The sequence below is a fragment of the Eutrigla gurnardus genome (assembly GCF_963514095.1).
Source record: "Eutrigla gurnardus genome assembly, chromosome: 16".
In the NCBI taxonomy this organism is placed as follows: Eukaryota; Metazoa; Chordata; class Actinopteri; order Perciformes; family Triglidae; genus Eutrigla; species Eutrigla gurnardus.
This window is the reverse complement of record NC_139927.1, coordinates 19,447,706-19,462,019: the sequence shown is the minus strand read 5'-3', so window position 1 is coordinate 19,462,019 and position 14,314 is coordinate 19,447,706. Positions and strand designations below refer to the sequence as shown.

The window sequence follows — 14,314 nt, the reverse complement described above, 5'->3', positions numbered from 1 at the left end:
GGTATCAGCTGGTTTTATGCAAGCAAATCCTACACACTGTCCCTTCAAGTGAAGGATCTCCAAACAGTCCTCAGAGTGGACAAAATAGTACAATAATGCAGGTTTAATTAAATTTCCATTTACGGCTGATGATGCTGACAACTTAGGGGGGAGGGGGTCGGAGCACATCAGCCACAGTGATACTCATTCATACACAGCAACTCTGATAAAGGAATGATTCATATTGATGCTTTAGATGCTGCACCTTACTGGATTATTCTGTGCTCAAATCGAAACTACCAAACAAACAGAAACTGCATGAGGTGGCTCATAACCACACAGAGTACGGCAGGTCAAAAGGACATTTGGTAAGTTGTATCTTTGCCTTTATTTTCATGTAAATGGTGAAGATATTTGGGTTGAACTGAATCTGATTTGCTTGGCTTGTTGGTGAGTAAACAGTAAAAAATGATGTGTCGGAATGCTGTCCAAAACAAAGAAAACAACTCAGATGGTAATAAAATAAAGTAAATCTACAATAATTAATATGTTCTGTTGAATGAATTAATCGAAGCAGCCTTTTCTGCATCCTGAAACCCACATGTTGCTTCGCGTTACATCTCACATCCTCTTGTTCTTCCATCGGGGAATCAGCTGGCTCACACTCCTGACTGTCATATACACGCTGTTTATTTCCCCCTTTGATTCCAGCCACTTCTGATTCTCATTATTCTGCTCTGGGCGTTTGATCTGTGGCTGAGTCCAAGAGACGTGTGAGGACACGTCTGTTATAGGACTGACACGCTCCTCTGCTTTTTAACTGTGTGGAGGATGTTATTACTTTCGCTTGTTATTAAAACATGTAGGCATTAGAAGAAAGTCTGGATGCTTTCTTCCAAAAAATGTTTGAGGAAAACCAGGTGGACTGATAGTTTTCTATAAGATGATCAGTTAACCCGAGATGTTCCACAGATGTAAAAACCAACGGGAAGAAATGCACTTACAGACAAGCAGAAGTGAGTTTTTAGAGGTTTTTGGGAGAGGTTGTGTTTAAATTTAGAGCTGCTGTACACAGAAATCCTCTAAGGAGTGTATAAAATAAAGTCTGGCTCATCATATCAATATGACCTAACTACAACAGGGTATAAAGGCCATTATAAGTACAAAATAAATCCAGAGACATGGGGGGCATTCTGGGAAAAAACAAAAATGTACGAGAAAAAATCCAATATTCACTGAAATTAAGTAATAAATTTGGGGAAACACTTGAGATTTAAGTCTCAAATGTATCACCTCATCACACCAAAGACGCTGCCATTAAACATAATGGTAAATTGAGCTACGGAAGCAAAGCTGGTAACACCAGCTGCTGTCTCAAATATGATTTCTTTAACATAATGCTGATATGGTTTTTATGCAGATAAATCCCAAATTTGATGTCCCTATGGCGGACGGCCTCTGAGCGAGACGAATGTCCTGAAAGATGCAGATCCGGCAGAAACCTCCGGTTCTGCAAAGTGAAGCCCATGCTGAAGTGCCTTAAAGTGCCCATTGGTTTGTGAAAATCCACAAGCCAAGATGTGATGCCACGGTGACTACGCCCACATCTCATATACAGTCTGTTATGTATACACATTTTCATTCATGTTCTTTCTGTATTCTTTTATGAACATTAATAAATAGTTCATATATGTCTCGCTCTGTGGCTTATGTTTCCACAGTTATGATTCACGGTAGCATCTGTGGTGTGATGAGCGAATATGAATGCGATATGATTCTTTGACATTAAAAAAAACATTATTTTTCTAACAGTTATTTGCTTGCAAACTTATGACTAACACCTTACATTTTATTTTGACCTCCGTAATTTCTTTATTTTTACCTACAATGGCCTTACTATAGCGTCTTTACCCTCAGGTTAAAAAGGACATATGCATTGAAAGCATAAGTCTTATCAGCCCTTGATTAAAAAATGTTTTATTAAAAATAATTTGAAGGAAGAAACTCCAGAGATGAAAGTCTAGAGGCTAAAAACTCCATCAGCCAGTTCTATATTTTTATAATCTCAAAGAGCAGAGGAGATGCTCCTCACAAGGTGTTGATTACCTGGATGCTAAATTGGAAGCTAAAGCTTTCCCACGATTCAACGGTGGGCTGCACGTTAAAGAAGGGAGTGGAGCCACTGGTAGACTGTCTGTATAGTACATGAAGCATGTTAAGTTTAAAGGCTATGTCTCCATGTTTCCCTTACCGTTGACGGGAGGTCACAACATCTGTCCCTGCTGATCCAACCCAAGCTGCAGACAATATCGAACATCTGGAGCTGGAACTGTGGAGAAGGAGGAGAAAAAAAGAAAAGAAAACATGGAAATTGTGCTGTGGTACATGTGTCTTTGATACGCCCTTCACAGCTCCCACAAGATAAATAGAAAGACAGCACAGCCAGGTCTCATCAGACAGGAAACGTCTCATGTTGCAGCCATGTTGACGGCTCAACATACAGCACTGAATAGGTTTATTTTGATGTCCGTTGTAATTCGATTCAACACATGAATCGGGTACATTTGCCTCCCAGCTAACTGCTGATTTCAGGAAATGTTCCGTGTCAAACATTTACAGAGAGCCGGGAAGCAGTTCAGTCATGTGTCATGTGTTCAAGTGTTCCTTTAAATGAGAAAGCCACGGAGTCAAGTTATTAACTTCCATTATCATTATAACGGCTTGATCAGAATCAAGAAAAGAAACGATTCAGTATAATGTGCTGAATATTACTACATATAAGGGTCTTTATAGGAAAAAAATAATGATTTACCGGCCCAGGAACGGGGTTAATAGTCAGAGATTCCCAGAAAACAAACTTGGACATCCTCTGAGATCAAAGTGGTAAATGTAGGAGAAAACGTTTCCACATTTAGGAGAAAATGAGTGTGAGAGTTTTTTTTTTTTTTTACATTTGTGACTTTTATCTCAGAGGTTTTTATATTGTATACATTAATTTATTATCTCAGGGAAAATCAAGTTTCTTTTTGTTGAATCTCTCTTTTTATGCGTGTTTACCACTCAGACAATTTTCCAAACAAAGAGACAGTTCAATTTCTTTTTGCTCATACATTTGTGAATTCATTTCTTGTAAATGTGCGACTTTAATCTTGTAATATTACACCTCTCTCCAGCGCCGTATTCATTTTTTTTTGCCTACACTGGACCTAACATGCCGCCAAAGTGTATCACTGTAAAAATGTTTTTGTATTATCGTTATCTGATAAGTGTCTGTGTTTCTTTCTCCATATACTGAGATGGATGGGTCTCTACAGCTATACTGGACACGAATGTTGAAAAACGTCCTCAATTTATCAAACTTGTAACACTTATTTTGTCAGCATTTAAAAACTACAGCTCCCATGAGGCTTTCGCAACAGGGCCATCCCCAAGGGCAACGTTTTTCGAAGCACTTCTAAAACATTCTGATATTAATTTTCTTTTTGTTGCTACAAGCTGCACGTGTGTCCTAACTGGAAGCTGAGACCAGCATTCACTCCAATGGTTCAGCTCTCGTGGTTTTGTTCAAATCTTATTTAACTGTTGTTGTTGTTGTTGTTGTTGTTGTGGTTTGGGCCTTTGTAGTATTTGTAGACTGCCAAACATAATCCTCCTCAGGGTTTTTAACACATTACTTGAATACCAAAATGACAAATTTACAAATGAAAGTCTTGTAAATTCACGGTCTCCTGGTCGTGTGAATGCTGCAGGATCAGGGTTCACTCACAGTTGCTGATCCTCCTTTGGAGCCGATGGACTTGGACATTTTTCCCAGAACCTGGTAGCCGTCGCTGGACGTGTTTCCAGCCTCCTTGATCTCCTTCTCAGCCACTTCTTGGCAATCGATGTTGAGTTTGACGCCGGTGGATGACACCTGGATATGGAGCTTCAGAGAAAAAGGGAGAAAAGAAAGGAGAGAAGATTTTTATTGTCGCATTCTTTGTTCTACGACCAAGTCTTGTGTCTGGTTTTTGTCCTGATGGCCTGCAAATAATAAGCACACGCTGATCCTGACGTGCTCCGTCGGCTCTGCTGTAGTTCTGTTTATTGAAACACTGCTGGAACATAAGAGAACAAAAGCAGCGCTTCAGAGCTGCAGCAGAACGAAGGGAATTAAGGTTTGGATGTTATGCTGTATAGAAAGTCATACAGTGCTTTGAACTCCTTCCTGGTGCTATGAGCCATCAGGAGATTTAAAATAAAAAGGAAACATCACTTTTTCACCTTTGTTGGTCATTTTCCATGTAGTTCTATGCGCCAAGTCTCCTAAAAACTGCAGCTTTGATCACCGATGCTATTATTTCAGGAAAACTGGGCTTTTAAAGAGGTTACTTCATGGTACCCCAGTGTGGATGAGACATTACGACATGTTTCTGTCCCAAATCCAGCAGCTAAAGTCAGGATATCTGCTGATACAAAGTTCTGCTCAATGCTCTCTTTGTCACCAACTTTAAGCCAGTATAAGTCTACCTTGTTAACACCATCACATCCAGCTTCAACAACACAATTACAGGTGGTGGATCAGAGTACAAGCAGCAGGACAGCTGAGGCAGAAGGCTTCCCTTAATCACCTTTAATTAGCTTGGTTTCATGCTTCTGCATCTGTCTGTCTGATTCCTACACTCCAAAGTGTTTTTTACTTCAGTGGCCATAAGTATTATGAAGAAGCTGTAATGTAATTCATCTGAGCTTCTGCCAAGCTTCTTTAATTACACAGTCATATCTAATGGTACTTTACACAATTATTCAAAATGACTTCACACAGAAAGTAATTTCTTAGTAACAGATGAACCCATCAGATATCGGTCTGGGGATTGGGGGCTATATGTGTGCTGTCGCCATCAGATATCCAGGCTAAGACTTCTGCTCATTGTTCTACTCAAGCTACAAACGGACCGGAACGCCTCAGATACCAACATGTTGTGAGGTTGCCTCCAGATTCAACGTATCTAAAGTAGCCTCTTCATAACTGATGCACCTCAAAAACAGTTTCTTTGTCAATTTCATTACAAAGTTTGGTGTTTCAGGCTGCTGACAGTGGCAACATGTTACCTCATTTATAGTAGCCAAGCCAACGCTGTACGCCACTAGTTATCAAACCTAATAGCAGCACTGATTAACCTCACCGTGACTGTTAATTAAAGTCAGAGACTAAACTTTCCAGCTCAACATGAAATCCATTTATTTCCTGTAGACTATCAGTGTCCATTAAACTCAAACAACTCTGCAATATGCACACATTACATTCAGAAACCACAAATAACTAGACCACAAGTTGCCTCAACCTGTGTGGTCAAAAACCTTACGGGCAGAACACCTGAACAAACAAAGATGGAGAGCTCTAATTGGCTCCTACATTATGTAAAAAGTGATGCCAACGACATGCACACTGGGAGCTTTAATAAAGAAGAAGAGAGCTGAGTTGAGGTGTTGGTATCGAGAGAGAAAACAAAAAAAGTATGTCATATCGTGAATGTTCCACTTTCACAGATAGGTCTTAATGTGGAAGAAGCCTGAATCACTGAACTGACAAGACAACTATTTACTGTCATGGCCGACACCTAATCTAATGTAAACTAACTGAAGCATCCCAACATACCAGCAGCTTGATGGAAACAACTTCTAAATGCTGGAGAAGCATCACATTTTTGGAAGACAAATCCTAAAATTCCTTCCTTCTCATCTCATCTGAAGGCACATTAAGACATCTTATATAGCTTCAACTGTAAAAAAACAACTGAGGCAGCAGTGTGTTGTACACACACACACACACACACGATACCACAATGCATTTCTCCTTACTCAGATCTCTCCCCACCACATCTCCTCATGATGTCATTTTGCGGTAAGCCTTTACAACAACTTTTCCTCAAAGCCGGTCAGAACGAGTCCAGCAACAGAGAAGGAAAACGCTGCTCGCCGGCCGCGCTGGCTGCTCTGACAGCCGCCGGCTCTCTGCTTGTGGTCAGTCAGCGTCCACGGAAATGCAGGGGCTTGTTTAACAGACCGCAGAGAGCAGACGCTGCTCCAGGAAACACTGAGACGGCCGGCAAAGAAGCACAACGCTGTTTCCATTTACATGTCAGGCTTCTATCAGCAGCTCTTTTAAAGAAGTCAGCAGGTAACCAGGAAGCTTCGCCACATTTTTTGCACAGGACACTTCTGCGGGAGGTTAGGGGTTGTGAGTTTCACACTCAACACTGATACGGTCGTAGTGAATCTGCCAATATCTAAATGGGATCAGGCTCGTGGCAGGAAAAGGCTTCACTCAGATTGTTATCCTCATCAGGCGTAAAAATCCTGTAAGATCCAAACAGATTGTTGATTCTGTAAACCACAAACTGGCATGTATTGGACTCACATCATTCTCTTGTAGATACTATCATCTTTTACTGGCATCAGACCGCCAAAATAAAGGCACTGCTCCATACAGAGCTTCATTCATTTTTCAAGCTGTTCCTCCATCTTTGGAAATCTTTTGAGCCCCACTTTTGACTTGATCTAAAATTAAATGTGACATTGAATTTCAACGTTTACGTCATGCTACTTCAACACCACACAAGTCCTGCTGCCGCAAATACTCACTAGAGCAATAAATGTGGATTAATCCGATGCTGAAAATAGTCCGCAACAGATGTATTTCCTCCTCTTTGTTTGATAAAAACTACAGTGACGATATGAAAAACGATAAATTCATGCTTTTAAAGATTTTCATCTTCAGTAGGAAGCAATGGCCCATGGGTTTGGAGCTAAGAGCCACAGACAGGAAGTCAGACAGTACTGAGGGATGGACTTACACACTGCTGGTTTGGTTTGTTTTTTTTAGGGGATTTGTTGACAGACTCATACTTTAAATCTGACTTGGTTTCAGACAGGACATGAACAGCCACCTCCTGGGTGAAGGTCCTGTGTTTGTCCGACCTGTCCATCCATCCTGATCTCCATGGACATTATCAACATAAACCAGGAGAAAAGATGATTGCTAAACATATTCAGCAATCCAGTTGTTTCTAATGGAAAAATGGCCTTATGAAGTGTTTACAGGCTCTTCATGCACCTTTGGAAGGCACCTTCAACCATTCATGCCGATGACAGCAGGAATGTTTGAGTTACAAGCTGTTCTAGAAGGATGTTTCTTTTTGCTGCTTCAGTTTTAAGTCTGTTATTTGTGCTTTTATGCATGATTCTTATGCTGCTCTCTCACAGGTTTAGATGTCAATGGGACTATCCTGGAAAAATAATAAAATATTTTTCAGACTCGTCTTCTGGATCAAACTCAGCATTTAAATTTTTTTCTGTTGCTGCTTTCTGAGTTTCTATTGAAAGTAGCTGGCAGGACAGTTAATCTATTTCTCTGCACATCCTTCAGCAACGGCTGTTAGTTTACACAGAGCTTCACTTTTATCCTTGTTTAGTCCCATCAGACCACAGAGACGACCAGAAGTCCTTCAGGTATCCACAACAGATCTGTTAAACACAGCTGGGGGATGATTTTACCGACCCGTCGCCGAGTTAGCTGGTTGGTGAAAGTTCTCAAGAGGAAAGCGGATTAGCGGAGTCAGAGTGGTGATGTGGTGCAGCATGACATCTCTTAATGAATTTGACACAAAAACAGACCCAAATATGTGGCTAACGCAGACTTTCTAAACCATGTTTGTTTCTGACAGCAAAATTCAAAATGTCCCAGTCGCCAGCTCCAATACCTGACAGGCTTTAAATCTTTTAGTTTACTGAACGACACTTCGGTCAGGTTGTTTTTATTTTCACCGGAGGGTTCAGACAGACACGTCCGGAGTGAAAGCAATCAAAGATTCAACATTCACGACATGTCCTTGGGCTTGACACTGATCTCCAGGTTTACGGCGACCTCTGGCCTTTCTGAGGATGAAGGGAGATAAAGTAAGAATTTCACCCTCAAGGATCAATTCTGCATCAGTTTTTTCTTCGTCTCTCAAGATCCGAAGAACTTAATCTCGACTAAAACATTTTTTTTTTCCGCCTGAGGGAAGAGAGAATTTGCAGAAGTAAAAGAAAATACATTCTGCACATCAAAAAATAAATTACGGCTGAAACTACCAAGGGGATCAGCTGTCACCACAGAACAGCAGGTAATATCTAAATCACAGACAGCCTCCTCTTATTACAAATGGTCAGGTGAGATTACATTTACACATCAGTTGGCAGCAGACGCAGCACTCAGAGGCATGCTGGGAGGTAAAACCACAGGGCAGTAAGGATCACCAATGTGGTGAGAGTGAACCCCTCCTGAGCCCAGAGGAGATGGACGGATAGAGAAGCACCAACTTCCTGCTGGCGCTCTGATATAATAGTGTAATAGCAATAACAGTGACCCAATAGTTTCCAGGCAGTGCATTTTTAACAGATGGGCTTATGGATCCTTGTGGAACTTGGTGACATTGCTGCAGAAGCAGTACGTCTTGTAAAAGAGTGTCGCTATCAGCACCACAGCTCTGACTACCACTACAGCACATGACACATCCACCCTGATGGGAAACAGGCATCGGTCGCTGTAGCATCATGTTTTATTACTGGTGCCGCTTGTGTTCCTTATGTTGGCTCAGTGTTGGATAGCATCGTAAAATCTGTCTAAAACCTTAGATATATGGCGGCTCCCTGCCTGCAGAGAAAACTTAATGTTTCATCACCAGGGTCTGACCATCAAGAGGCGTACATTTATCATATTTTGCCAATGACAAGTTTGGACTTAAAAGTTAACTTGAATGATGGCATGACGCTTATAACATGCGTATTATCTTTTCAAAATATACGTCTGTTTTCACAGACAGTTAGGATTATTAAGTATCTTCATACTTTGTCTGTTCTACTGAGCAACCGCCCAAGCTGCAGTACTTGACACCGAGGCGAATGTATCTTAGTGTTGTCTTAAATGTGTCCTATGTTAATGTTTCAATGATTTCCACAATGTGGATGTGGATTCTGACATCATGAAGACGCAGGTGGCTGCCTCTATCGGTCTATAAGATAGTTTCAACTGGATGTAATGAATGGAAGTAAAAGGCTCCAGCTTCAGGCTGGCCCTGCGTTGTTACAACCTGCAGAGGACCATCTGTTTGTCTGAGTCCACATGAGTCTCCAGAAACACGTCTGAAGTTGCATGCATGGAGCTCTGACTCTAATTCACAACATATTTGGAATCCCAGGCATCCATAGCATCTCTATGGCCTTGGGACGTCCAGCGAGAACCAAGTGGAGCGATTGGATTGATTATGATTATGCCTGGAACTAAAAAACGTACATAATTCAACCTTTAAAGACACATTTTGACTCTCAGGTGCGTTCGGTTCAATTTAAATATGATTGAAAGCCAGAATGCAGACTGCTGTCTAAGCATCTGTCCTGCATGATGAATGATGTCGGTTTCATGCAGCAGGTTTGTCAGTTCTTCCTCAAGTGTCTTATAGTGTTTAAGGGTTAATGCATTATAGAAAATGGGTGTTGTCCCAACAGTTGTGTTGGTTTTTACCTTGTGGAAGCTTCCGTGGAAGATCTTCTTCACTTGATCGTTGTCGAATGTCACTCTCTGGATCTCCCCTCGTGTGTCTTTGTTGTAGAAGGACACCGTCTGGCTGGAGGCTGAGCAGAGACACAAAAAGACATGTTGCAAACTCATCTTGTTTTCATGAACACTGAGGTCAAGAGGTCAAGAGGTCACACACACACACACACACACACACACACACACGCTGTACAATGATGTGCAGCCCTAGGATACAGTTCAATACACTTAAAATTAAATTGATGATCTTAAACGTGATTTTAAAACATTTGTCCTAATTTATTTCAAACATAAAGCAAAAGTTTAACATTTTGGGAAATGTGCTTTCTGGTGCGAAGTGAGATGAGAAGACAGCTTAGCTGCACACAGAGACAGGAGGAAACAGTTATCTTTGGCTTTGTCAAGCTTCTAACTCACGTCGCCAGAAAGCCAATAAGCACACTTCTCAAAATGCCAAACCTTTCCTTGAATAATGCAGATAGCTCCTCCCTGTAGAGGATCTGAACCTCGGTCTCGTCCAAGGGCTGTTACTCAAGAAGCAGAACAATCGTCACTGGAGGATTTTCATTGAAGGCCAGCAAAGAGCCCCGCTGACAGACTGAAACGAGGGTTTTACGAGAGCCAGCTGAGCCTGGACGATGACACGAGAGTCAGCAGCCGGGGGGGCACAGCCGTCTCTTTACACCTCGCTCAACTCCTTCCATGAGGGTCAGACACAATGAAGCCCAGCTGCTCCACGTCCACATGCTGTGTTTTCATGCTAGTACACACACACACACACACACACACACACACACGCACGCACACACACACACCACTACATGCGAGTAGAGGAGGATATTTACAGTCGATAGTGAAGCCGGTCTCTGGCTTGTGGTCTTTGGTTGACACCTGCCAGATGTCGAAGGCCTCGGTGGGCGAGTCGGGCAGGAGGCGGAACATGAGGATGATGGTGTAGGCGTGGGGAAGACCGTCAGGGTGGATCTCTCTGTTCAGGGGACACAGAGAGACAGCAGGTTAGATAATTATGTCGCAGCAGAGAGGTCAAACAGGACATTTCTACAAATTCATGCTACATGTACTTTATGGGAGGAGTTTATTGATTTATGTATTATTAAGTCATGCAAACACAATGGCTAACCATTTCCTACAGTGGATACATTGGAAATAAGTAACAAAGCAAACATATAACTCAATAATAATTCAGGCTACAAAAAAATAGCGTACAGATTTTAAAAAGCTAACAAACAAACTTCCCCTGGTAATTATTAGTCTTTGTGATTCGAGCTTTAAAAGAGATGATGCCTGTTGTCAGTTTAACCACTCAGAAAGACCGGATTTTGTCTGGCTCTTCCATAGAACAATCCTTGAAGCGCTAATAAAGCCAGTCAGTGCAAGTCCAAAATTGTATTACGACATACTTGGTGGTAGAAGAGACTGGCCTCCTTAGAAGCACAACAGGGGAGAATCTGGGCTTATGAAACCAATAACTGATACTTTTAATTAGTTGTTTCCAAAAGGAGAAAGGAAAGAACATTCCAACATTAAATCAATCCTTTTATGTGATTTCAAGGCCTTTACACAATGGGGCTTTATTTGTGTGGGATTAATATGCATGCCAATAGATTCTTGTGTTTTTGTCATGAATACTTTCAAACAGAACATGACTATTAAGCAGTAAACAAGCCATGTTTTCAGCATTGGGTTGCACAGCTGTAGAGAGCTGCAGCTCAGCATTTTTGCACTTCAGTATACTTTGGTATGGCTCATAGAAAAAGTAATTTGTAATGACATGAGGCTCCTACATGAATAAAAGGATAATCTATCCATCCATCCATCCATCCATCCATCTATCTATCTATCTATCTATCTATCTATCTATCTATCTATCTATCTATCTATCTATCTATCTATCTATCTATCTATCTATCTATCTATCTATCTATCTATCTATCTATCTATCTATCTATCTATCCATCCATCCATCCATCCATCCATCCATCCATCCATCTATCTGAGAGCAGGATGTTTCTCATTTGTCCCTCTGAAGTGACTACACATAGTGGAAAATCCGACTTGGTGAGCAGTCAGCACACAAGCTGTTTTCCACCTCTCTGTGTTGCATGTGATGTTCTGGAGAGGGCTGCCTGTGTTGGGTGCTGGCCAGTGTTAACAGTCTAGTTTGCGGCTGAGTTTGCACTCAGTGGCCTGATGGAGTGGAGGGGGGAGAGGGAAGGCTGCGCTTTGTCGTGACCTGCAGCTCAGTCGCTCCTGCATGACCTCACAGAAAGTCGTAAACCCAGTTTGTAAAGAAAACAAACTCAGTCGAGCCGCAGCGCAGCAGAATGCGATTCCGGTAAAGTATTGAGTATTTCATACTATCAACAAGAAATAAAAGACGGTAAAAGTGATCAATAAAAATTAATGAATCCATGAATCTTTGAAATGATCTTATGAGCATGATAAAACCTCACTGGTTGAGTTATAACTCATGCAACTCTGTCTCCTCCAAAATTGCGTTCCCATACAGCTAAACTGCATTCTCAATTACGTTTCCAGGGAAACTGTTTGAAACAGTTGGAAACGTGGTTAACGAACAAAAGAAAACAAAAACGCTACAACATTACATAGTTAGGTTCGAGGCAACACAATGACTCGGTTCGGTTGAGTATAAAACATCATGGTTTGGCTCAAAATGACAACAACACAACAGAAGTACTTGGTTCACACGGGACATCCGTGTCCTGGTAGAGCCCTGTGTTTGTGACACTTCCCAGACCTGCTCCCTACACAGACTTGAAACTCTACCTCAAGACCAAAGGTAATTCACGCCAAAATACGTTTCCGAAACTTAATTTGTGATTCAGGTTCATTGTGTGTGAATTTTAGAAGAGCAGGCTGAACTCGAGGGGCAGCCCTGAAACAATACACACTAGTCATACATGCTCCAATCCATCAAATGGGAGTGTATTTATTTTCCCAGGGTCCTATGCTCCCCAGCTTTATGTACACTAGCCTTCCATGTTAGATCCAGTGTTATTTTTAGCTACAATTATCAGAACAATACGGACATTCAGACTCATTTAAAGTAGAAGAATTGTCATTTATGGCACAAGCTAAATAAAAACACATTCTGATGTGTTCAATAGCTGACTGAAAGAAAGCAGCTGCTATTAAATATCTTTGATTCTGACTGAATTTCTTTTCTGTCCTTTGAAGTCACTAAAGCAGTCCTAATTCCAGCCTTCACAGCAGCTCTCCTCCAAGACATTCTCAAATCCAAATCAACTGTATGAATGCTTGAACCTGTCCCAGAGAAATGAGGCTGGTCAACCAAACTACAGACGGTCATGTGAGACTCACGTCGTGGGCTGAGTCAGGAAGGCGTCTTTGTGGAGTCTGTAGGCGGTGTAGCTGTTGAACGAGCCTGGCTCCATGGAGACGCCTTTAACGTAACTGTAGGTCTTCTCTGTCAGGTTGAACGCCTCGAGCATCCGGAAGCCTGAAACACAACAGGAGGTCGGTCTTTCAATGAGACATGACACGGACACCTCATTTAAACTTCAGCTTTTGGTCAGTGATGGGTTTCCCTACGTCACTGTGTGCACTTACCAGGTGAAGTGAATCCATTCAGGAAGATCAGAGGACACGCTGTAAGCAAGAAGGAAGGAGGAAAGAAAACCACACATTCAGAGAACACAATCTCAAAAGCCTTCCAAACTATTTAGTTGCAGATTTTTCTTCAAACTTACACGACGTTGCCGTCTCACAAATGAAGGTAATCAGGTTTTCTTTGATGGTATCGAAAGCGTCAAAGTCGTCCACAACAAAGACGTGTCTGTCGCTGGGTTTGCTGCCGATCTGCTGCAGCTCCACGAAATCCACATCAGCAACACCGATGGAAAAGACACTGTAACCTGAAGACAGGACGTAGAAAACCATTCTCAACAGACTGGTTGGCATGTGTGGAGGCAACATAGTAGTGTGCTGCTATAATTTCAGCCTCAAGTTGCACCTAATTCTTTCAAATGAGCCCAGAGTGAAGGAGACCAGCCACACAAATCGGAACCAGAGCAGTTTGAGTAATATTCATTCTTCAGATTGATGCAAGCTGTTTCTATTTAACAAACATTTACTATCCAACAAAAATGGTTTGTGATTTCTAAAAGTGCTCTGCAGATCATAAAGAAGCTCGTAAAAACGTTTAGTTTATTATTGGTGATAAATCATCCTTTGAGCCCGTTACCTGCGTGCTGCAGCCTGGCAGCGTTCTTCTTCACCTCGTCCTGCGAGCGTCCATCGGTGATCGCCACCACCACCTTGGGGACGTTCCTCCTCATTCCGTTCTCCATAGAAAAGGCCTTCTCATAGGTGTGTTTCAGCGCCACTCCTGCTCAACGGAGAGAAACTGTCAGAAAAACACGTGGCTGGCTGACGGACCGTGTTTGTGACCGAGGCGAGCGTCGTCCGACCTGTCTTGGTGTTTCCTCCTCGGTAACGGATGAGATGGAGCGCAGACATGGTGATGCCTTTGTCTTGATAAGCGTTCAGCCTGAACTCAGTCTTTGCATCGTCGCTGAATTGCACGAATGACACCTGTTTGGACAGTTACATCCCAGACATTAGCTAGAAATCAGGACACGTGTAGAGGGATGGATACAGTCATTTCATGATTTTAAAAAGGAGAACACAGATTGAATACTCTATCAGTTTAATTTCAAGAACAGTATCACGATACTATGTATGAAGAAGTACAGA

At 41.9% G+C, this 14,314-nt stretch overlaps 1 protein-coding gene across 4 annotated transcripts in view; it reads right to left on the bottom strand.

Moving 5' to 3' along the window:
• The window catches only part of col12a1b (collagen, type XII, alpha 1b), a 132,396-nt gene that overhangs the window by 17,169 nt on the left and 100,913 nt on the right, over positions 1–14,314 (bottom strand). For all 4 annotated transcript variants that reach the window (XM_084030848.1, XM_084030845.1, XM_084030847.1 and 1 more), the window contains 9 exons: positions 14,029–14,152; positions 13,803–13,946; positions 13,309–13,473; positions 13,169–13,207; positions 12,920–13,058; positions 10,402–10,544; positions 9,524–9,633; positions 3,746–3,904; positions 2,231–2,308 (listed from right to left, as the gene is read on the bottom strand). In XM_084030848.1, coding sequence (XP_083886974.1) covers positions 2,231–2,308; positions 3,746–3,904; positions 9,524–9,633; positions 10,402–10,544; positions 12,920–13,058; positions 13,169–13,207; positions 13,309–13,473; positions 13,803–13,946; positions 14,029–14,152 — 1,101 coding nt within the window. The remainder of the gene's footprint in view (positions 1–2,230; positions 2,309–3,745; positions 3,905–9,523; positions 9,634–10,401; positions 10,545–12,919; positions 13,059–13,168; positions 13,208–13,308; positions 13,474–13,802; positions 13,947–14,028; positions 14,153–14,314) is intronic.